The following is a 25,449-nucleotide window of genomic DNA, read 5'->3' on the forward strand; positions in this document are numbered from 1 at the left end:
AGAAAATAAGCTGTGCTGAATGGAATGGATATTCCTGTTTTTGTATCTTTTTGTAACTTAAGGTTTTGCCTAGAGGGATTCTCTATGTTTTGAATCTAATTACCCTGTAAGGTATTTACCATCCTGATTTTACACAGGTGATTCTTTTTACTTTCTCTTCTATTAAAATTCTTCTTTTAAGAAACTGAATGCTTTTTCATTGTTCTTAAGATCCAAGGATTTGGGTCTGTGGTCACCTATGCAAATTGGTGAGGATTTTTATCAAACCTTCTCCAGGAAAGGGGGGTTAAGATTTGGGAGGATTTTGGGGGGAAAGACGTTTCCAAACGAACTCTTTCCTAATAATAATACTGGCTAGATGTTTGGTGGTGGCAGCGAAAGTCCAAGGGCAAAAGGTAAAATAGTTTGTACCTTGGGGAAGTTTTAAAGTTTTAAAGTAAGCTTAGGACATTTTCATGCAGGTCCCCACATCTGTACCCTAGTGTTCAGAGTGGGGAAGGAACCTTGACAATGATAATATGGGGATGTGCATCAAGGTAGTATGGCTGATGGAAATGAGTGTCTAGAAGTGGAAATGACCACATCTGGGGTGGACGTAAAACTTAAAAAGCTTAATGCACTCAAATCAGGGGGACCAAATAATTGCCATCGCAGAACACTGAAAGAACTGGCACATGACGTTGCTAGTCCAACAGCAAGGGTTTTTAATACATCTGTCAGGTTTCACAGTAACAGCCGTGTTAGTCTGTATTCGCAAAAAGAAAAGGAGTACTTGTGGCACCTTAGAGACTAACCAATTTATTTGAGCATAAGCTTTCGTGAGCTACAGCTCACTTCATCGGATGCATACTGTGGAAAGTGTAGAAGATCTTTTTATATACACACAAAGCATGAAAAAATACCTCCTCCCACCCCACTCTCCTGCTGGTAATAGCTTATCTAAAGTGATCACTCTCCTTACAATGTGTATGATAATCAAGTTGGGCCATTTCCAGCACAAATCCAGGTTTTCTCACACCCCCCCCCCACACACAAACCCACTCTCCTGCTGGTAATAGCTTATCTAAAGTGAGCACTCTCCTTACAATGTGTATGATAATCAAGGTGGGCCATTTCCAGCACAAATCCAGGGTTTAACAAGAATGTCTGGGGGGGGGGGTAGGAAAAAACAAGGGGAAATAGGTTACCTTGCACAATGGAAATGCTGGAAATGGCCCACCTTGATTATCATACACATTGTAAGGAGAGTGGTCACTTTAGATAAGCTCTTACCAGCAGGAGAGTGGGTTTGTGTGGGGGGGGGGGGGTGGGTGTGTGAGAGAACCTGGATTTGTGCTGGAAATGGCCCAACTTGATTATCATACACATTGTAAGGAGAGTGCTCACTTTAGATAAGCTATTACCAGCAGGAGAGTGGGGTGGGAGGAGGTATTTTTTCATGCTTTGTGTGTATATAAAAAGATCTTCTACACTTTCCACAGTATGCATCCGATGAAGTGAGCTGTAGCTCATGAAAGCTTATGCTCAAATAAATTGGTTAGTCTCTAAGGTGCCACAAGTACTCCTTTTCTTTTTGCTAATACATCTGTGTTTTCAGTGGTAGTACAATATGACTGAGATTAGCTATCATTTTATCTATATTTAAGAAAAGGGAAAAAAGGTGATCTGGACAATTACAGATCTCTTATTCTGACCTCAGTAGCATGCAAGGCTTTAGAACAAACGATGAAGGAAATAAAAAGTAAACTTATGGAGGTAATTGGTAAAAGGGATGTAGTGCAACAGAGATTTACCAAAGGTACATCATTTCAGAATAACCTGATTTCTTTCTTTGGGAAAATAATTGATTTTTTAGATATGGGAAGTGTAGTGAATCTAATATATTTGAACTTCAGTAAAGTATTTCACATGGTACCTCATGGGAAATTAATAGTTAAATTAGGGAAGATGTGGATTAATACAGCACTGTAAGGTGGATAAGGAATTTGATAAGGGGGAGAAAGCAATGGGTTATGCTGTAAGTGAATTATCAGACTGGAAGGAGATTACTAGTGTAGTTTCTCAGGGATTGGTCTTGAGACCATTCTTATTCAATCTTTTTATTAATGACCTTGGCACACAGAGTAGGAATGTGCTAATGAAATTTGCCAAGGACAAAAAGTTGGGAAATATTATCAATACAGAAGAGAATTGGAGCATTATACAGGAAGATCTGGATAATCTTGGAGACTGGAGTCACAGAAATGGGATGAAATTCAATAGTACAAAGTGCAAGGTCATGCACTTAGGATCTAATAGGAATTTCTGCTACAAGCTAAGTGCCCATCAGTTGGAAGCTACAGAGGAGGAAAGAGATCTGGCTGTGTGGGTGATCAGAGGATGACTGTGAGCTATTAATGAGATGTGGCTGTGAAAAAAGGCACAAGGCACTGGTAAGGTAAGTTCTTGTTTGAATACTGTGTACAATTCTGGTCACCCATGTTCAAGAAAGATGAATTCAAACTGGAACAGGTACAGAGAAAAGCTATGAGGATGACTGGGGAATGGATAATCTATTTTATGAGAAGAAACTGGAAGAACTTGGCTTGTTTAGTCTAGCAAAAAGAACACTGAGAGGGGATGTGATTCATTTCTCTCTATAAATACATTAAAGTGTTAAATACCAGGGACAGTGAAGAGCTATTTAAGCTAAAGAATGATGTTGGTACAAAACAAATGGATATAAACTGGCCATGAACAAATTCAGGCTGGAAATTAGAAGGTTTCTAACCATTGGAAGGGTGAGGTTCTGGGAGTTGTGGGGGAAAACAACCTAATTAATTTCAAGAGAGAGCTGGGCAGATTTAGAGTGTGATTGTATGACAGGGTTGCTTGTGATGGTAGGGGGCAGGACTCAGTAGCCTTGGGGCTCAATTTCCATTTATATTGTATGTTCTTTAAGCTCTTACTTCAGGCTTTCCACCAGCAACCAGCAGGTGTCAGGAAGGGATTCTCCCCAATTTATTCTTTTAATCTCCTTCCTCTGAAGTGGCAGTGATGTCCATGGCTGGAGCTGAAACACTGGGCAGCATGTGCCAGGGCTCTGAGGTGGCACTGAGCATTCTCTTTCTCAAGTGCTTGGCTTGTCTAGTTCATGCTCACCTGCTCAGGGTCTAACTGATCACCATATGTAGGGCTAAGAAGGAATGTTCCCAGAGGTGAGATTTTTAGTAACTTTGTGGGTGGGGTTCAACTTCCTGTGCAGCATATGGGTGTGAATCCTTTGCTAGGATTATCTGTGTATATCTCATTTAATCATTTCCCTGCCATTGCAGGGGCTTTGGGCATTGATGCATCTTGTCTCTCTCCCTCCCCACTCCACCCCCCTTCTCAGATAACACAGCTTTTACTGTATTAGGAAAGGTTTCACATCTGGATAATGAAGATTTAAAAACTGTTTGTTTTTTTTTACTTTGCAGGATATCTGTATATCTGCTATAAAGGAAAAGGATATTGAAGCTAAATTGTCTCAGATAATTGAAAGTTGGGGAGGCCAGAATTTGACTTTTTCACCATTTAAAGCGAGAGGAGAGCTACTTTTAAAGGGAGCTGAATCAGCAGAAATTATTACACTTATGGAGGACAGTTTAATGATCTTGGGCTCTTTACTTAGTAACAGGTAATTCTTAAGTGATTTTTTTGTGGATTTGCTAATTTTTGTAAATGTTGATAATAAACACACCATAATTAAATTTTCAACCATGTTATTCGAAGTGGCAAAGAGTCCTATGACACCTTTTAGACTAACAGACATATTGGAGCATAAACTTTTGTGGGTGAATACCCACTTTGTCCGACGAAGTGGGTATTCACCCACGAAAGTTTATGCTCCAGAAGTGGGTATTCACCCACGAAAGCTTATGCTCCAATACGTCTGTTAGTCTATAAGGTGCCACAGGACTCTTTGCCACTTTTACAGATCCAGACTAACACAGCTACCCCTCTGATACATGTTATTAGATTGACACTTAATCAGCAATAAATGTGGATGAAATGTTACTGTATTGTGTAGATGTTGGTACATTAATAATGTTACTACAGATAACTTCTTTCAGCTCACAAACGTATAGCAATCTATTCTCTTGATACATTTGAATAAAATTAAATTTGTTTATTCAAGTTTTTAAGAGATCATTTTTGTTCTCTAATTTATCCATATTTTGTTTCACTCCCTCTATAAATATTTTTCTTTATACTTTAATTTAAAGTTATTCTTATTTTTCATCCCTGGTTTTAGATATAATATACCATTTAAAAAAGATATTCAGAACTGGGTGTACAAACTGAGCACCTCCAGTGATATCATTGAAGAGTGGTTGGTGGTTCAAAACCTATGGGTTTATCTTGAAGCTGTTTTTGTCGGGGGAGATATTGCAAAGCAATTACCTCAGGTAAATCTATAATACTTACTCATATTTATATTGTAAAAACTTAACTAAATACCAGTTTACAAAAGAATGTGTTACCGTGTTGATTTAAATTATGCTTAGGAAGCAAAACGTTTTCAGAACATTGACAAATCATGGATAAAAATAATGCAACGAGCTCACGAGAATCCTAATGTTGTTAACTGTTGTGTTGGAGATGAGACTATGGGACAGCTTCTGCCTCATTTACATGAACAGTTGGAGGTGTGTCAGAAATCACTTACAGGGTAAGAAATTTTTTTGAATACATGATTACGTTATACAGTTATATAAAGTCAGTAATGTTTTATTTTAATTACAAATCAAAGAGCTAAAAGTGTTAAAAGTAGAAGTTATTTTTATAAGGTTGTCACACATATTAATATACTGTAGTCTGTCTCTAGAAGAGCAGTATTGCAATCTTCATTTTATTATTTGTATTCAAAACTCCTTCAGCAATTGGGTGGCTAGATAATCTCCCAAGAATAGGAATCTGTACTAATAACATTCAAAGGAGAAAGTGTTACTACAGTAATATAGATATTCAGATAGGTTTAGACACCCAAACTGCCTTCCCACTTCTTTGAAGTATCATACATAGATTCTGATGTAAGGAACTAAATGAACACAGGACATTAGCTCTTGAAGTCCTGAATTCAGTTTAAATGATTTGCTGCACTGGGCCTGTGATCCTGTTATAAGTATTCTTTGTTGCCAGAAAGGCATGTGTGTGACCCCAGCAGTCATGGGGTATGTCTATATTTGGAGTTGAAGGCGACATTTCCAATTTGCATAGACATCCTCGCTCTAGATGTCATCGAGCTAGCCCACTAAAAATAGCCTAGCCACTTTATCACAGGCAGCAGTGAGCGATGACATGGGATAGCCACTCTAAGTGCACATCTGCCTGGACGCGGTAGGTACATACTTGTGGCTAGCCTCTGCCACTGCTCTCTGCCACCCATTCTACCACAGCTGCACTACTATTTTTAACATGCTGACTTGATGAAACCTACTTCTAGGATGTCTACACATCTTCAAAGTCAGATGGGAATCACACCCCTAGCTCCAAGTGTGGACATAGCCACAACTTTCCATATGTTTCTGACTTCAACACAGAGGGTATGTCTACACAGTAATTAAACACCAATGGCTGGCCCGTGTCAGCTGACACAGGGTCTCAGGGCTTGGGCTGTGGGGCTGTAAAATTGTGGTGTAGACATTTGGGTTAGGGCTGGAGCCCATGCTCTGGGACCCCTTGAGAGGTGAAAGTCCCAGAGCCTGGGCTCCAGCCTGAGCCTGAATATCTACACCACAGTTTTACAGCCTGAGCCCACTAGCCCGAATCAGCTGACCCAGGCCAGCTGCAGGTGTTTAACTGCAGTGTAGACATACCCTGATGGTCCAGCTGTGCCCAAGAACAAGAATCTGTACAACAGAATTTACTCAAAGAACTACAGTTATTGGTAAGCGTCTTTCTTTCTAGGCATTAGCACAGAGCAGGGTGGAAAAAATTCAATTATGAAAAAAATTAAAATCTTATTTTTAAGGGAAACACATTTTTCTTTCTCAAAAACCCATTTAAAATTAAATTTGAAACTGTCAACCTAAATCAAGGCTTAAACTTAATAGATTATAGTAAAAGCATTTACATTAAATAAAAAATAATATTCAAGCAGTATGGGTTAGCTGCTGAAATTTTAAAGAAAGTCAGACCACTGAACTAATGGAAATCACTGACAAAGCACCTGCAAACAGAGTTTGTTGAAGTGTCAAACCAGCTTTTGAGAGAAGCAGCTTCTTCTGTAGGCACAGAGAGAATATTTTCTTTATTTCAGTTTTTTTCAACAAGTTCAGTTCAATGACTAGTTCAAAGATGAGAAACTGATTGGATGTTGAAAAAGCAGGAAAACTTGTTTTTCTCTTCTGAACTGTGCATGAAAGTGTGAGAGTATGAGATCTACTAGTTCTAAAGTCTTGAATGACCGGCTGACCCGAAGGAATCAGTTCAATTCACTTACTACAGATAATACTTCCTTTGTTTAATAAATCAGTTTAAAAAACAAAACATGTTTTGATAACTTACTGGTTTCTAATCTATCTAGCACATTTAAGGTAGTTTTATTCAACTGATAAAAACAATTTTAAATGCTGTTTTTTAAAAAATTAATGGAACTTCAGCTTGCATCCAAACACAGCTTGACACAAATCATGAGTAAAAAATTAATCTAGTAAATAACAAATGTGTCATTTGCCATTTTCTAACATAATAAAAACTGTAAATATTAAGAATCTGAATAAATGTATGTTAAACTCTATAATTGCTAAATAAGTGTATAAAAATATAATATCCTCCTGGTTAGCAAAAAAAAGCACCAATTTAGTGCAAAGGCTGTATTTAGTTGCATATCAACATGTTTTAATGGTTTCCAACCAATAAGAATAATCCTTTCTTTAGGAAAATAACTAAAAAGTAAAAATGCAAAACAGGATTAAAATAAATAATTTAAATCAATATTTCCTAATAGCCAATTTAAATCATGATTATAATTGGTGATTTAAATTACTTTGCTTTAAAACAGTTCACCCTGGCACATAGTATTGTGGCAGTGAGCTATGGCTTTTGATATTTTAAGCCCTGATTTATGAAAGCTGCCCTATTCAGGACAGCACTTAACTATGTGCTTTAAATTAAGCATATGCTTGAAGTGCTATCCTGAATAGAGGTATACTCAAGCATTTGCTTAAATCTTTTTCTAAATTGAGTGTTAGAGTGATAGGTTTAGGAAGGATGAAGAAAATGGTGGGTTTTTTTAAATGATGTAATATTTCACAGTCTGATTCACAATTTCATGTAGAATACATTTTGTAATGAAAATCTTGCACAATATTTAAGATATTTAGAGAAGAAAAGGCTACTGTTTCCCAGATTCTTCTTTATCTCTGATCCTGCCCTTCTTGAAATTCTTGGACAAGCAAGTGATTCACACACCATTCAGGTAAGTCTTGAGTGACTATTTTAAAGTTAGTATGCTACCAAAAAAACCTTTGAAAGAAATATTTAAATAAATAAAATATGCAAAAAGCAAAGGCAAAGTAAACTGTAAATGTAACAAATTCTTCTTGAAAACCTCATTCAGAGCAAGATTTTCAGCTGCTTCTCAGACTTTAGATTTTACTGTAAAACAAACACACAGAAAGTAACTTAAAAATTCTACATTTAGTGCATAATGACATGATCCTGCTACATAATCTGTGCAGTATAAAACTCCGTTTGTGAACTTCCTTGCAGGATCAAGTCAATAGTTATTTTTCTTATATGTCTGTTAATATTAAATGTTTACATTCAATTACTTTCTAAATTATCCTTCTAGCCACATATGCCTGCCGTATCTGACAATATAAATGAAGTGGAGTTTCACCCAAAGGATTATGATCGCATAATGGCAGTCATATCAAGAGAAGGAGAGAAAATTCCAGTAATACTGCTAATTTCTTATCAATTTATCATTAATTTTAAATGTTTCATTGTTTATTTTTTTCAGTAACCTTATTATATGAGAAGCCATTCTTTTGCTGAATGCACACAAGTAGATGGTTAAACTAAGTTAATTATGAATTAATAGTTAATTACATGATTTCTTTAAAAAAAGATCAGAATAAATTCTACATATTTGCTAATATGTTTATTGATATTTAAAATCAAAACAATAACTATATAACATTTATAACACAGTAATAAATAATAGGGATTTGGTAGCTACATATAATTGTGTACATTTCACTTCTATTAAATTTTTCAGTTAGACACTCCAGTGAATGCAAAAGGACCTGTAGAACTTTGGTTGCTAGATTTGTTGCGCATGCAACAGTCTTCATTACACTGTGTAATTAGGGCAGCATATTATCAAATTAGTGACCCAGGATACCAGCTGCTTAACTTCCTTTATCACTTCCCAGCACAGGTAAGAACAGGGGGGGAATATATATGTCTATGTATGCATATATGTATAGATTAGAAGCAGCCTTCTGAGAAAAGCAGAGGTTGTACAATTTGTGGTTGGAATTTTATCTGTTTGTTTCAGGTAGTGCTCAAAATGTGCTTGGTGTGATACAAACATAGTCCCTGACCTCAAAAGTTTATACTCTCAAAAAGTTGAGATGATGATGATGGGCGATCACTCGTTACCGGGTATGATCATCTTCCATGGGAGTTATGGGTCTTCAGGTGGCTAATAAAGCCAATCCTTTAACCACAAGTTCTATTACAATGAAGGCAGATGTTTTCAGGCTCAGCAGGAGGCTGTTGATCATGACTGGAAATCAGTCTCTCCTTTCTCCTGTGCCTCTTGTCCTCTTCGGCTTGTCGGCGAGCAAGTTCAAAATGCAGGGGACCATCACGTAGGACTTCACTCCATTTTAAGCGATCCTGGGCAAGTGTCTCCCAAGTGTCAATGTCAATATTACACTTTTTAGGTTGTCCTTCAGCAAGTCCTTATAACGCTTCCATTATCCACCCACGTTACGATACCCTTTTTTCAGCTGAGAGAACATAACCTGTTTTGGGAGGCAATGATCTGGATTCCGGACAATGTGACCAGTCCAGGGGAATTGCTGATGGATGATCATTGCCTCGATACTGGTGGTCTTTGCTACTTCCAGAAGACTAATATTGGTGCACCTGTCTTCCCATTTGATCTTCAGAATCTTATGAAGGCAGTGTTGATGGTGCCTCTCAAGGACTTTCAAGTGGTGTCTATAGGTTTTCCAAGTTTTGGACCCATACAACAGTGCTGGGAGAATAACGGCTTGATAAATAAGGAGCTTGATGTCTGTTCGAATGTTGTGATTTTCAAAAACCCTGTGTCGTAAATGAGAAAAAGCTACACTGGCACAGTTCAGGCGATGTTGAATTTCTGGATCAATATCTGCCTTGGATGAAAGATGACTTCCAAGATAGAGGAAATGATCAACATTCTCCAGTGCCACCCCATTGATTTCGATAGATGGGGCATGTAATACCTCATTTGGAGAGGGCTGATGGAGCACTTTAGTCTTCTTGATATTAAGAGTGAAACCAAGACATACATAAGCATCGGCAAACACATTCAAGATAGTTTGAAGATCTTCCTCAGAGTGGGCAAAGATTGCGTTGTCATCAGCGTACTGAAGTTCTACAATAGATGTTGTGGAAAGCTTACTCTTCGCTTTCAGCCTGCTAAGCCTGAACAGGTTTCCCTCCATTCTGTAAATGATTTCAACGCCAGCTGTAAACTTCCCAGAAATTAGTTAAAGAATGACAGCAGTAAAAACCACAAACATGGTTGGAGCTATGATACAGCCCTGTTTGACTCCTGTTTGTACTTTGAAAGGTTCACTCTGGGAGCCAGTGCTGCTCAGAACAGTCACTTTCACGTTATCATGAAGCAATTTTAGGACATCAATGTATTTATCAGGACATCCAATCTTAGAAAGTACAGTCCAGAGGGCACAATGATTCACTGAATCAAAGGCTTTAGTTAGATCGAAAAAGTCATATATAGTGGTCGGTTTTGCTCCTGACACTTTTCTTGCAGCTGCCATGCTGTGAAGCACATATTCACAGTTCCACAATATGGTCGGAAACCACTCTGTGACTCCAGTAAGATTTCTTCTGATGGGGCAGAAGGCAGGTTGCAAGGATCTGTGCCAGAACTTTGCCTGCAAAGACTAGGAGGGAGATACCACAATAATTTCCATAATCCACTTTATCCCCTTTCTTGAAGAAGGAGACAATCTCCTCCTTTATCCAGATTTTAAGGATAAGCAGATAAAGCTGCTGAATTAGCTCTGGTCCACCATTTTTAAAGATTTCAGCAGGGATCCCATCTAGACCCACTGCTTTGTCGTTCTTCATCTGCTTGGTGAAATTGCGTACCTCATATAAATTGGGAGGGTCTCCGAGCTCATCCCGAAATGGTCATTGCGGGATTTGCTCAAAGACTTCATCTGCAACCATAGAATTACAGTTAAGGAGATCTTCAAAATGTTTTTTCCAGTGAGCATTGATGGCTTCATTGTCCTTCAGAAGTGTGGTTCCGTCTTTAGAGTGAAGAGGATTCATACCATGACAAATTGGCCCATAAACAGCTTTCGTGGCACTAAAGAAGCCACATGTATTGTGGATGTCCATGAGATGTTGGAGTTCTTGCGCTTTCTCAGTCCACCATTTGTTCTTTAGTTTTACATTGTATTTCTGCCCTCACCTTGGCATGGGCTTCTCTTTTTATATTACAATTTATGTTGTTCTGCCAAGCGCGAAATGTCATTTTCTTCTCGTTGATGAGTTGCTCAATTTCAGCATCATTCTCGTCAAACCAGTTCTAATATTTTCTGGTTTGGTAGCCTATGGTTTCCTCACAGGCACTAATGATTACTGCTTTCAACTGGCTCCAGTGTTCTTCAATTTCTTCCGGAAACTCTGATGGGAGCTTTTCTTCTAAGACTGCTTGGAAGTGGTCATGCTTAATAGGGTCCTTCAAATCTTGAACCTTCAACTTGCGCCTGACCTGCTTCTTTTGCAGCATCCATTTGGGAGCAATCTTAATTTTCATTGTGGATCGAATAAGGCGATGATCAGTGCAACAGTCATCAGCACTTGTCATTGTTCTTGTGAGAAGTATGTCACTACAATCTCGGGCACGAACTCTCGAGGAGATGCCAGCGCTTTGACCGTGGGTGTCTCCAAGATGTTTTGAACTTTTCCTTTTGTCGGAAAAGAGTTTTCATAATAATAAGTTCATGTTCAGCACACATGGTCAGGAGTAGAATTCCATTTGAATTGTTTTTGCCAACTCCTTCTTTCCTGATTGTTCCTTTCCGCAGGTCTGACTCTCTTCCAATACGTGCACTGAAATCCCCCAGAAGGATGATCTTGTCTTCTGTAGGGGTCTCTCATAAAATAGTTTCCAACTGAGAATAAAAATCTTCCTTTACATTCTCATCGGCATCCAGTGTTGGTGCATAGGTGCTCACAATAGTTGCCTGTTGATTTTTGGTGAGCCTCAGAGTGTCATAAAGTGCTCAGAAAGAAAAGGAGTACTTGTGGCACCTTAGAGACTAACAAATTTATTTGAGCATAAGCTTTCGTGAGCTACAGCTCCATGCGTTTGATGAAGTGAGCTGTAGCTCACGAAAGCTTATGCTCAAATAAATTTGTTAGTCTCTAAGGTGCCACAAGTACTCCTTTTCTTTTTGCGAATACAGACTAACACGGCTGCTACTCTGAAACCTGTCATAAACTGCTCATTGATGCCAGCTGTTACCTCAGAGAGGCACCTTTCAAGCTTGTTCTTTATAGCAAAACCCACTCTATGAAATCGGGGTTCATCTACAGATTTTCCCTTCCAGAAGTAAGTATAGCCTCCTTTTTCCTCCCTCACCTGTCCTTCATCAGCTCTTCTAGTTTCGGACAAAGCAGCAATACTGATGTTAAACCGACTCAATTCACAAGCAATAATGCCTGTACGTCGCTCTGGTCGGTCACTGTTTGAGTTGTCCATCAGGGTATGTACATTCCAAGTCCAAAGTTGAAAAGTTTCTTTCATTTTCGACCTTTGAGGTGGTAATCCTGCTGGATGCAGCTGTTCAGCCAGGAAAAACAAAGGCAAGACAATTTTTAGGGTACCTTTTCTAACCCCCTCCCGTGTGGGGTGAGCAGAGTGGATCTTAAAAAGGACTTCTCAGTCATGGATGCAGCTGCCGAGATGCTTGACCTGCCTCAATCCTCGAGCAAGATGACTGTATCACACACCCACCTCCTGTGTGTGGGTCTCTGACTAGGAACTTCTGGATTTCACTGTCCTGTCCCGTCATCACTTGCCGATCGCCACTGGACTTTTGACTTGTGCAAATGTTATTTTCCCCAAAACTGGAAGGTACCTGTGTGGGACTTCTTTTAAAGTGGTGAGACTGGTGCACAACAGTCACCACACTATCCTTGACAGATAGAGGACCTGAAACCAATGGCATGGACACCATGACAATTGGAGATCCTCTATCTGCTGCAGCCTTCATCCACTTTCACAGCTGTTGTAACATTACACAACAGTTTCATCTCCATTGTGCAGTTATCCTCCGTCTGCTCTGCTGCTAGGGACTTCTTGGATCACACTCTGTCTGGAACCTCACCCTTGACTGTTCTGCCATGGGTGACCCTGAGGGAGTACATGACTCCAGGCAGCATTGTTCTCGGGGTCATTGAGACACACAAGCCTCTCCACCACTACAAGGTGGTGATCCATGGAGAGGGTAGGGAAAAGGGGAAAAAAATAAAGTGAGGTTATAATAGGGTGATCGCTACATCTTAATGACACAACAATTTAATAAAACAATGGTTTTATATATGTAAAATAGATTATGTGTAAAATAGATTATTCAAAACTATGCCTTTATACTTACATACTTCATATTGGAGCTAGTGATTTTATCTCTTGTCATGAATTCTCTCACTCCTTATGTTAATCTTGTGACATGGACATTACAGGGACAGATATTTTCAAACAAAATCTCACCCTAGCTACATGAAGCAGCTTTCTCCATCTGTTTGTATGAAATAATTTTTTGTTGGATCTTGTTCTCGGGGTCATTGAGACACACAAGCCTCTCCACCACTACAAGGTGGTGATCCATGGAGAGGGTAGGGAAAAGGGGAAAAAAATAAAGTGAGGTTATCATAGGGTGATCGCTACATCTTAATGACATATGGATACTGCTGGCCAAAATACTCCAAATTTGAGTGCATGAAGTGCAAGGACACCTGTCAGCTGTGATGAAACCAGCCTTGTGCAGAAGTTCCACTTCATGCTGTCTATATCACTTCTTAACCTGGCCAACAATTGTTCAAATCAAATTAGCAAGAAAAAGGCAGAGTCTATAAACATAAAAAAGAGTCTTCAAAAGGCTCTTGATTATCTGAGCTTTTATCTTCATTTACCCCTTTGCCCCTCCAAAGGGGTTACTAGTCTCTCAGAGGCAGACAGGTAGAAACTTCTTTGGGTGGCTGGTAGAAAACCGTTACTCCTTAGCAATCCCTAGTTCTTCTGCTCCTTTTCTTACTGTTTCTCCGTCTTTGTAGTTGGGCTTGCCATCATTAGTCATGCAGCTGTGGGTATCTCTCCATAATTGGCATTTCTCACAGCTGAGCTGGGGTGTAGTTAGTTTGGCAGTCTGCTGGCAGGGAGGGTTCTTAATCCTTTCCTGCCTGTGTTTTGTGTAGGGTCTGTAGATCCCTTCACAGCATCCATTAATGAAATGTGCATATGGGAAACACATATTTAGTCTTGAGAAAAGAGTAGGGGGACCTGATAACAGTCTTCTTCACAATCTAAACAGAGAAAGAGATCCTTCAAACCTTGGATGAAGACTAATGTAATCTTTGTCAAATGTTAGCTCACAGATCTGACATAAGGATTGAGAGGTGCAAATCAATCTGTGATTTACCTGCTTCCTAACCCTTTGAAGACCATCTGTCTCTTTTTCTATGGACAACTGGATTTTAGAGATAATAAAGGAAGGTTATAGCATTCAGTTTGACAACTTACCTCTTTCCAACCCTCCACCCCTACTTCTCCATTCAGGGACCCCTCTCAAAAAGGGGTGTTAAGAGCAAAAATCCATGTTCTAATACAAGCAGGACAATAGAGGAATTCCTGAGAGAGTTCAGAAGCCATGGTTTTTATTCCTGCTATCTTCTGATATCAAAGAAAGATGGAGGACTTTGACTGATGTTAGATTCAAGGAAATTAGACACATAGCAGGAAATTCCAGGTCGGAATGTTAACTCTAGCATCTATTATCCCTTCCCTTTCGACTCTAGTTTGGTTTTGCAACCATCAGTCTGAAGGATGTATATTTCTATAATACCATCACATCACAAGTATCTTTGGTTTACACTCAATCAAAACAATTTTCAGTACAAGGTTCTACCATTTGGTCTTTCCATTGGACACAGGATCTTTATGAAGTGTCTGTCTGCATTAGCAGCCCATTTAGGAAGGCATGGTATTTTCGCCTAACCCTGTGTCTGGAACTGCTTTCGTTGACTGGCACCCCATCATGATGGGGTGTGAACATAAGAATGGCCATACTGGGTTATACCAGTGGTCCATCTAACCCAGTATCCTGTCTTCCAATAGTGGTCAGAGCCAGATGCTTCAGAGAAAATGAACAGAGCAGGGCAATTATCAAGTGATCCCTGTCGTCCAATCCCTGCTTCTGGCAGTCATAGGTTTAGAGACAACTGAACAGGGGGTTACATCCCTGACCATCTTGGTTAATACCCATTGATGGATCTAGCCACCATGAATTTATATAATTCTTTTTTGAACCCAGTTATCATTTTAGCCTTCACAACATCCCCTGTCAACAAGTTCTGCAGATTGACTGTTCGTTGTGTGAAGAAGTACTTCCTTATATTTGTTTTTAAACTGCTGCCTATTGATTTCATTGGTTCATGTGTTATGCAAAGGGGTAAATAACACTTTCTTACTCACTTTCTCCACAGCATCCATGATTTTATAGACCTTTATCACAATCCCTCCACTAAGTTGTCTCTTTTTATGAAGCTGAACAGTCCCAATCTTTTTCATCTCTCCTCCTAGGAAGCTGTTCTGTACCCCTGAACATTTTCTTTGCCCTTTTCTGTACCTTTTCCAATTCTAATATACCTTTTTTGGGTTGGGGGAACCAGAACTGCACACAGTATTCAAGGTGTGGGCATACCATGGATTTATATAGTGGCATTATGAAATTTCCTGTCTTATCTTCTATCCCTTTCCTAATGATTCCTAGCATTCTGTTAGCTATTTTGACTGTCTCTGCACACTGAGCAGGTGTTTTCAGTGAACCATCTAAGATGATTCCAAGATCTCTTTCATGAGTGGTAACAGCTAATTTAGATCCACCATTTTGTATGTATAATTGGGATTATTCTTCCCATGTGCATTATTTTGCACTTATCAACATAGAATTTCATCTGCTATTTTGTTGCCCAGTCACCCAGTTTTATAAGATCCTTTTGTAACTCTTCGCAGTCAACTTTGGACTTAACTATCTTGAGTAATTTTGTATCATCTGCAAATGTTACGACCTCACTGTTCACCCCCTTTTCCAGGTTGTTTATGAATATGTTGAAAAGTACAGATCTTTTGGGGACCCCTCTATTTACCTCTTTCCATTATGAAAATGGATGATTTATTCCTACCCTTTGTTTCCTGTCTTTTAAACAGTTACTGATCCATGAGAGGACTTTCCCTCTTATCTCATGACTATTTACTTTGCTGAAAAGCCTTTGCTGAGGGGACCTTGTTGAATGCTTTTTGAAAGCCCAAGTACACTACATCAGCTAGATCACCTTTGTCCACAGGCTTGTTGACACCCTCAAAGAATTCTAATAGATTGGTGAGGCATGGTTTTCCTTTACAAAAGCTGTGTTGACTCTTCCCCAACATACTGTGTTCATCTGTGTGTCTGATAATTCTGTTCCTTACTGTAATTTAAAACAATTTGCCTGGTATTGAATTTAGAATTACCAGTCTTTAATTGCCAGGATCACCTCTGGAGTGTATTTTTAAATATCAGCATTATATTAGCGATCCTCCAATAATCTGGTAGAGAGGCTGATTTAAGTGCTAGATTACATATCATGGTTAGCAGTTCTACAGTTTCATATGAGTTCCTTCAGAATTCCTAGTTGAATGCCATCTGGTCCTGGTGACTTCTTATTACTGTTCAATTTATCAATTTGTTCCAAAAGCTTCTCTATTGACACCTCAGTCTGGGACAGTTCCTCAAATTTGTCACCTGAAAAGAATGTGTCAGATGAGGGAATCTCCCTCACATCATCTGTAGTGAAGACTAAGGCAAAGAATTCATTTAGTTTCTCCGCAGTAGCCTTGTTTTCTTTGAGTGCTTATTGTTTTTGTGTCTTTTGCTAGTTGCTCTTCATATTCTTTTTTAGCGTGCCTAATTATATTTGACTTGCCTGAGTTTATGCTCCTTTCTATTTTCCTTAATAGCAGTTGACTTCCAATTTTTACAGGACATGTTTTTTGTCTCTATCTGCCACCTTTACTCTGCTGTTTATCCATGGCGGTATTTTTTTTGGTCCACTTACTAATTTTGTTTGATTCTGTTATACATCTAGTTAGAGCCTCTGTTATGGTGGTTTTTAAAAGTTTGCAGGCATTTCACTCTTTTGATTGTTCCTTTTAATGTCTGTTTAACTAGCTTCCTTATTGTTGTGAAGTTTCCCTTTTTGAAATTAAATGCTACTGCGGTGGGTTTCTTTGGTATTTTTCCTCCTTGAAAGATGTTAAATTGAATTATGTTATAGTTGCTATTACCAAGCAGTTCAGTTATATTCACCTCTTGGACCAGATCCTGTGCTCCACTTAGGACTAAATCAAGAATTGCCTCTCTCCTTGTGGGTTCCAGGACTAGTTGCTCTAAGAAGCTGTTATTAATGGTGTCTAGAAATCTACCTCTGTATCCTGTATTGAGGTGACATATACCCAGTCAATATGGGAATAGTTGAAATCCCTCATTATTACTAGGTTTTCTGCTTTTGTAGCATCTCTAATCGCCCTGAGCATTCACAATCACCATCCTGGTCAGGTGGTCAGTACTATATTCCTACTGCTATACTCTCATTATTCAGCATGAAATTTCTATGCATAGAGTTTCTATAGTACATTTATAGTACAGTTTGGGCAAGTCTAACTCAGTTTTCCCTTTGTTTGGGGAATCACCATTTAGTCCCTTGTCTGGCAGTTCCTTGCTATGACTCCAACCCTCTGGTTGGTTCATTAGTAGTCTCCCCTCTTGGGGCAGGAAAGAGTCCAGTGGGTCAGGAAGCTGGCAACCATAGCGAAGGGTTGATAGTCTCTGGTCTTTTGGGTTTTAGGCCCCCCTTTTCTCCACAGTCTTTAATAATCCCTCTGCTGGGATTAGTAGGGGAACCCAGGCCCACTCCTCTTGGTTCCAATCCGTGAACCCTATATGAAGTAGTTGGAACTACTCCCTATCCTTCCTGCTTCCTACTACACCTCTCTTGTACTCTATTTTGCAACTCATGCTCTATGATCCTCTTCATCTGGAGGTCCAGCTACCTAGGCAGCTTCTCGACAATCTGTTGCTGAAGGATCCTGTTCTCAATGGTTTCTCAGATTCCCTGGGAGCCATGGCTCCCTCCTGACCTAAAGCCTTTTTATCTCACTATCTGTTGCAGGGCCACCAGTCCTTCCAAGCTAAGGAGGCAGCTCTTCATTTAGCAGCTGGGACACTATAGGGTCTGGTCACCTCATGACACCTTATTTGGATGGTTGACTTCTCAAAGCCAGCTTGGGTCTTATAAAAGACAGAGAGGAGGGCAGCTCAAAGGGGGGCAGCAGAAGCGAGCAGATGGCCATTCTTAGGGGAAAGTACTGCCCAGGAGCTCATTGCTTGAGACCTACCACCACAGACCTTTACAAACATACAAAGGAGAGGCCAGTGACTGAGCATGCGGGTCAGAGACTAAACTGAAATGATTTGCTTTGGGAAGCCAAAGGAAGTTGGGGTAGGAAGTGGTCCTGGAGGCAGAGGCAGCTGCTTCGCATCTCACTGTACCAGTTGGAGCTGCCCAACATTGGACCCTGGACCAGAGCCCAGTGAAGAGGGTGAACCTGGCTTACCTTACCCACTCCAAAAGGACGTTATCAAAAGAGCCTTCACCTAGGGTGAGAGGCCAGCTGGCAAAGGCTTTGACTGTTCAGGGGCCCAGCCCCTCAAATTCCTGTGCTAAAGGGGATGACTGGAAACCCTTAGGGTGGGGTGTTGAAGGACAGCACTGTGTTTCAACTGGGAGATGACCTGCCAACCTGTTTTTAATTTCCTAGACCACATGCTCATAAACTAGATTACATAGTTTGCGTGCTAAAAGGGCATTGTCCTACTACTTGAATAGGAAAAAGGACTTCAGAATCCCTCCTCAAGTGTTAATTTCTTCTGCTGAAAATTGTAAGGGCTGGGCTATTTCTGCTCAGTCATTGTCTACATAGGTCTGACAATGTATAGAGAAGCATTATAAAACTTCAAGTTCTCCCCCTGATAGAATTAAACCACACTCTACCAGAGCAATGGCTGCCACTTTAGCATGTCTTAGACATGTCCTGCTTGTTGAAATTTATAGGGCTGCAACTTGGAGATTGAAACTAAACATTACACTATAGATTTGGGATCTGATGCTCATTTTGGGAGAGCAGTACTTCAGTCATTTTTTAATTAGGGCCCTTAGTCCCTCCATCCACTAAAGAATATTGCTCGCCAAACTATCTCAAGTGTGGGAATATACAGAAGACACTTGGAAGAAAAAATGGCAATTACTTACCTGTAACCAGAGTTCTTTGAAATGGACTCTGCATATTCTGCTCCCCATCCACCTTCCCCTCTTCTGTGGAGCCCTAATTAGCTCCTGTGGTTCCTGAGGCTGTGAGGGGGACTGCAGGTGGACAGCAGAGGTGGAGTGATGGTGTGTGAACCATGGATGGGGGGTGGGGAGGAGCGTTGGACTTGAGCTAATCACCAGAGTACCAGGAGAAAGTGAGCGATGCACCCTGTGACAGTACCACATCCCCTTCAATAGCCTTGCCCTGAAACATACTCAAATGCTGAGGAGAAGAGGAAAGGCTGGGTGCTTTAATGGGCCCTGTGACCAGAAGCTGCAGTGATTGGCACATCTCAAGCATGTGAATATGCAGAGTCCGTCTCAAAGAATCCTGGTTACAGGTAACTAACCTCCATTTTGCTTATACTTGGGATATGAATTAAAGGTGGTTTTAAATCATATAATTCCTTTGTATTCTGAGGCTGTGCAAGGGCCTTTGTTGTAAGTTAGAGCAGCCCTGAGGCTGTAATTTATATTGTTTCCTATGGACTCTTATGGTCCTAGGGAAGAGAAAATAATTGTAGCGCTGTACACTTGAGCCATGCACCCAAGCATCTCCCCAATCCATCCCCTCCACTAGGGGCTGGGAGTAGGTCTGGTGTCAAATCCTTACACTAGATCTGCACTGCCTATGGGATAATTTCACAGTACCATTTCTGCCCATTTTAAAGCCAATTTATGCTTATGCAGCCAGAGCAGCATAAAAGGGCCTTAAATGTAACTGAGAATCATGTCAAATATATCTGTGTACCTCACTATGTGACTGAGATTATGGTAAAATAATGTATACATTTATTTCTGGGTTTCCTTGAATGTTTGTGAAATATGATTTGATAGAAAAGTGCACCCTGGAAACCCTCTGATTGTCTTTCTATTGAAACAGGGAAATCCTTAGTGAGAAATCACTTTGAATCCCTCCAATAAGTTACCCTAAGATATACTGAGAAAGTAGGGTACCAAAGTCTTATAAATCTTGGTTTACAGTAAATATTAATTAATGTGTCAGTTTACTTGTTATATTTTATAGGTAGGGTTACTGGGAATTCAGATGTTGTGGACACATGATTCAGAAGAAGCCCTACACAATGCAAAAGATGACAGGAAAATCATGCCAGTAACCAATCAGAAATTTCTGGATATACTAAATACACTTATCAGCCAGACAACACATGATCTTTCCAGCTTCGACAGAGTGAAATTTGAAACCCTGGTTACCATTCATGTGCATCAGAGAGATATTTTTGATGACTTGGTAAAGTACAGATTTTAATTTCTGAAAGCCAAATATAGTTTCTGTCATAATGATACCTAGTGCTTATAATGACTATATAGTGCTTTTATCTGCAGGATCCCAAACTGCATTTGTGTGTGTGTTAATATGGTAACATCATTATTCTCTCTAGAGTTAAGATTGTATTTAGATTTTTGCTTGTGGTGAGACTTTTGCTTAATACAGGACTAAAATCCATCTGTTTTACACTCATTCTAATGATTGAATTTAGTCTCCAAATTTTTATTCTTTCTAAACTATTTGATTCTTCTTCGAGTAGTGTCCCTAATGGTGTGTCCCTAACCTCCACTTTAGGTGTCTGTGTGCCCCTGCACCTCTAATCGGAGTTTTTTGGTAGCAGTGTCCCATTGAGCCCGGGCATGTGCTCTCCCTCCTGCCTCGAGGCTATTTAGCACTGCCTGGGTGGAACCCCCCTCACTTCCTTCTCTACTGCCTTTGGCCTCTGACAGAAGGAGCAGTTGTCCCTTCCTTATCTGTGTCATTAGCATAAGTAGTGTTTGTTTTGTTACATTTGTTCTCACTAAAAGTACTCAGGCTAGTGTCTATTTTATTTTATTTTATTTTATTTTATTTTATTCCTTTGGTTTAAAAAGAGGAAAAGGAAAAGAACTTCACTTTCCTTTCCTGTCTGGGGGCATTCCCTCCTCCCCAGGCATCTAGTAGACTCATAATTATTTTCTTTTTCAGATAAAAAAAAAAAGTAAAGACCATGTTCTGCATATTCCTCCCTGCTAGAGGATGACAACCCCCTGCCCAGGGGCTTGCCTGGCTCTTTCTGCTCCAAGCGGTGCCTCTCCTGCCAGGAGTAATTTCCTGTAATGGCCAGACACTCACTGTGCCTGGGAGACCCTCACAGAAGTGCTTTACCTGCGACACCTAAAACTGCAGCCTCACAGGAGCTGGGAGCTGAAGTAAAAATTCCTCCCTATAGAGGAGGGAGGGGACTCCAGTGGGTGTTGACCCCGGATCATCCCTGGAGCCTTCACTTCAAAAGGGGTCGAGTGGTGAAGGGGGAGGGGGGGAGGGAAGCCACCAGCAGACTCCCCCTGGAAAGGCTCCTCTGAGCAACTGGCCAGCCAGGGGAGTGTTCCCCAGTGCGGCCATCTCCGCACCGATCCCCGAGCAACTGGCCAGCCAGAGGGGTGTTCCCCAGTGCGGCAATCTTGGCACTGATACCCGAGTAGCTGGCCAGACAGTGGGACTCCCCAGAGCGGCCACATCAGTAGGACAATACCAGCAGAGGAACCTCTTGCTGTGAGCTCAGCTGCCACTCTGGTTTGGCATGGAGCTTCCTGCGGTGAGCTCAGCTGCCGCTCCCCTTCCACATGAGGGCTTTCTGCTGTGAGCTCAGCTGCCCCACAGTTCTGCACCTAAGCTCTGGAAGCTGAAACCTGAGAAGGGGCTTTCTGCTCTGAGCTCTGCTCTCCGCACTGACAAGGGGCTTCTGTAAGCTCTGTGCTGCTCTGAGCTGTACTCTGGGCAACTACTGCACCTAGAGGGGATAAAAAGAAAAGGAGGACTTGTGGCACCTTAGAGACTAACAAATTTATTTGAGCATAAGCTTTCGTGAGCTACCGCTCACTTCATCGGATGCATTCAGTGGAAAATACAGTGGGGAGATTTATATACATAGAGAACATGAAACAATGGGTGTTACCATACACACTGTAAGGAGAGTGATCAGGTAAGGTGAGCTATTACCAACAGGAGAGCGGGGGCGGGAAAAAACCTTTTGTAGTGATAATCAAGGTGGGCCATTTCCAGCAGTTGACAAGAACGTCTGAGGAATGGGGGGTGGGGGGAATAAACATGGGGAAATAGTTTTACTTTGTGTAATGACCCATCCACTCCCAGTCTCTATTCAAGCCTAAGTTAATTGTATCCAGTTTGCAAATTAATTCCAATTCAGCAGTTTCTTGTTGGAGTCTGTTTTTGAAGTTTTTTTTGTTGAAGAATTGCCACTTTTAGGTCTGTAATCGAGTGACCAAAGAGATTGAAGTGTTCTCTGACAGGTTTTTGAATGTTATAATTCTTGAGGTCTGATTTGTGTCCATTTATTCTTTTACGTAGAGACTGTCCAGTTTGACCAATGTACATGGCAGAGGGGCATTGGTGACACATGATAGCATATATCACATTGGTAAATGTGCAGGTGAACGAGCCTCTGATAGTGTGGCTGATGTGATTAGGCCCTATGATGGTGTCCCCTGAATAGATATGTGGACACAGTTGGCAACGGGCTTTGTTGCAAGGATAGGTTCCTGGGTTAGTGGTTCTGTTGTGTGGTTGCTGGTGAGTATTTGCTTCAGGTTGGGGGGCTGTCTGTAAGCAAGGACTGGCCAGTCTCCCAAGATCTGTGAGAGTGATGGGTCGTCCTTCAGGATAGGTTGTAGATCCTTGATGATGCGTTGGAGAGGTTTTAGTTGGAGGCTGAAGGTGATGGCTAGTGGCGTTCTGTTATTTTCTTTGTTGGGCCTGTCCTGTAGTAGGTGACTTCTGGGTACTCTTCTGACTCTGTCAATCTGTTTCTTCACTTCAGCAGGTGGGCATTGTGGTTGTAAGAACGCTTGATAGAGATCTTGTAGGTGTTTGTCTCTGTCTGAGGGGATAGTTACCTTACCATCTCTAAAAGAGAGACACAGAAAAGCCCTGCTGTCAGCTCTGCTTCCGCAGGGAGACACCAGAGGCTTCCACCTGTCATGCTCTGAGGCAACTGTACCATCCCCTAAGGAGAGGGGACAGTTACCATAACACGGCTGTTACTCTGAAAGGGTGGGAGGAGGCATTGTTTCATGGTGTCTGTGTATAAAATGTCTTGTGCGATTTCCACAGCATGCATCCGATGAAGTGAGCTGTAGCTCACGAAAGCTCATGCTCAAATAAATTGATTAGTCTCTAAGGTGCCACAAGTCCTCCTTTTCTTTTTTCATAACATCTGTAAAAGAGCGGCATAGAGAAACCCTTTTGTACCTGATGCAACAAAACTCCCATCTAGGAAGTGTTCTGCACCTTCCCAACCATTGATACTGACTACAGACACTCCTCTGTGGTTCCACATGAGCCTATGCTAACACAGGTGCTCTGATACTCTGGAGACCTGTGGCCTCAGTACCCAGGGAGAGACAATTACTTCACTATCTCTAAAAAAGTGGCACCAACAAACTTTTTGTACTGGGCAAAACTCTCATTTAGGTACTGCTCTGCCCAACTATCGGTACTGACAATGTACCACGGACCTCCTCTGTGTTACCAAATGAACCCATGGTTCTGCATGAGCTCTGGTACCCTGGAGACCTGATGATTGGGAAAGAACCACAATCCTCATTAGTTGGTAGCAGGACCCCGGTATCAAGCACATCCCGGCACCCAGAATCGCTCTTAGCACTGGGCTGTATACTGCCAATAGCCCAGTCAGTGGCACCCTTACACACTGACGAATCTGACACTGGCCAGGAGATCATTCCCTGGCCCCTCATGGTGGCCCACCACCACACTACAAGGGTCATCCCCAATTCCATCATGCCAACCGCCCATGCCTGCCTTCCTGCTTCTCCCTCCCAAGGCCATATTGTGACTCTTCAGCGATACATACACACACACGGCGTGACCGTCTCCGGTGTCTCTCAGGGAGAGTCCACCAGATGGTTTGCTACAGCCTGGCACCTGAGCCAGGGCAGGAGAGCACCTGAGCCAGAACAGGAGAAAGCTTTTTCAGAACAGGAGAGAAGCGGGGGGAAATGAAGAGGAAGCTACCTCTTCAGCACACTTCTCCTCATCTCTCCCAGATGAGACTGTGCTGCCCACCCCTCATCACTAGGTGAAGATTTAAGAACTTTCTGGATCTTACCAAGGGGGTGGTAGACAAGTGGCAGATTCCCTTACAGGAGGTGGCAGATACACATCACAAGTTGGTGGAAATTCTGCATACTACCTTCTCATCTAGAACTGTTCTCCCAATTAATGAGCTCTTTCTAGATCCTACCAAAGTCATCTGGCAGAACCAGCCTCCATCGCACCAACCAGCAACGGAGTGTAAACAAAAACAACCTTACATCTCTACCCAAAGAGGCAGACTTTGTTTTCAACATTCGCAACCCAACTCCATCATAGTGGATGTGGTTAATGCATGAAGCAAGCAACATAATGCCAAGTCAACTCCATATGATCAGGCTTCGCAAGATGGCGTATTCACCGACAACATTACTGTTTAGAGTAATAAATTACCAAACTGTTATGGCCAAAACAATTTTTTTAATCTTGGGAAACCCAGGATGTTTCTGAAACATTACTGGAAACACAAAAAGAACAGATTCAGACCATTCTTAGAGAAGGTCAGTTAATAGCCAGACTGGTCCTAGAGACACCATTGGATGTAGCTATTACAGCTGCCTGCCCGGTCTCCATGACAGTGGTACTGAGGTGGGTTGTGGGTTTGTTTGTTTTTTGTTCGCTCCACCTCTCTAAATTGCCCAAAGAGCTACAGACTTCCAGTTTGAAGGGCCAAACTCTTTGCGGAGAAGACAGATTTTCTCTCCACATCCTGGAGGATTCTTGGACCGCACAATACTCCTTAGGAATCTACGCTGCGGAACAGAAGAGAAGATATACCTCTCAACCACACCACAGATCACAATCTTCTCAATACTCATCATCTCAGTGCTGTTATGAACCATAGTGTAAGAGGTCCAGGACTCAAAAGTGAGAACAGTCTGCATCCCAGTCCATGACCTCTCAAACTGCCTCTTATAAGCACTTTGATGAGCTGGTCGGGGGCCTGAATAATGGTACCTTACAGCATCAGCTGCCATTTATACACCTATCATGCCACTCAAAAGCCACCTTACCTTACTTCACAGCAGTTAGGACCAGCTCTAGAGTAAAGAGATTGATTTCTAGCCCTGAACCTACAGGGTGCCAACTTCCATATCTCAATACAACCATCGTACAGATTTCCTACTGCTTACCTTTGGGTCAGGATCATTATCGGTACAGACTGCTCCACACAGGGTATTCTCCAAGGTTCACTTCATTGTAGTGGCATACTAACCCCAGTACCGTGACTGGACTTCATCAGCACCAACCTGATGCAGTATGAGCGAGAGCGCTCCTCTCACTACCCACATTCACCACCATGGGACATGTCTCCGTAATATTCTGGGGAGCTCACCTACACAAGAAGATTCAGGACAAATGGTCTTCCACAGAAATGACCTGTATGTTTTGTATAAACTGCCAAGGAGCTGCCAGAT

At 41.3% G+C, this 25,449-nt stretch overlaps 1 protein-coding gene across 1 annotated transcript in view; it reads left to right on the plus strand.

The window, feature by feature from the left end:
* DNAH8 (dynein axonemal heavy chain 8) overlaps positions 1–25,449 on the plus strand; it is a 612,643-nt gene that overhangs the window by 316,689 nt on the left and 270,505 nt on the right. Inside the window, exons 37-43 of the mRNA XM_037895538.2 lie at positions 3,459–3,658; positions 4,277–4,430; positions 4,530–4,693; positions 7,342–7,444; positions 7,820–7,924; positions 8,249–8,410; positions 19,937–20,161. Of these exons, the coding sequence (XP_037751466.1) occupies positions 3,459–3,658; positions 4,277–4,430; positions 4,530–4,693; positions 7,342–7,444; positions 7,820–7,924; positions 8,249–8,410; positions 19,937–20,161 (1,113 nt within the window). The remainder of the gene's footprint in view (positions 1–3,458; positions 3,659–4,276; positions 4,431–4,529; positions 4,694–7,341; positions 7,445–7,819; positions 7,925–8,248; positions 8,411–19,936; positions 20,162–25,449) is intronic.

Source organism: Chelonia mydas, chromosome 3, assembly GCF_015237465.2.
Source record: "Chelonia mydas isolate rCheMyd1 chromosome 3, rCheMyd1.pri.v2, whole genome shotgun sequence".
NCBI lineage: Eukaryota > Metazoa > Chordata > Testudines > Cheloniidae > Chelonia > Chelonia mydas.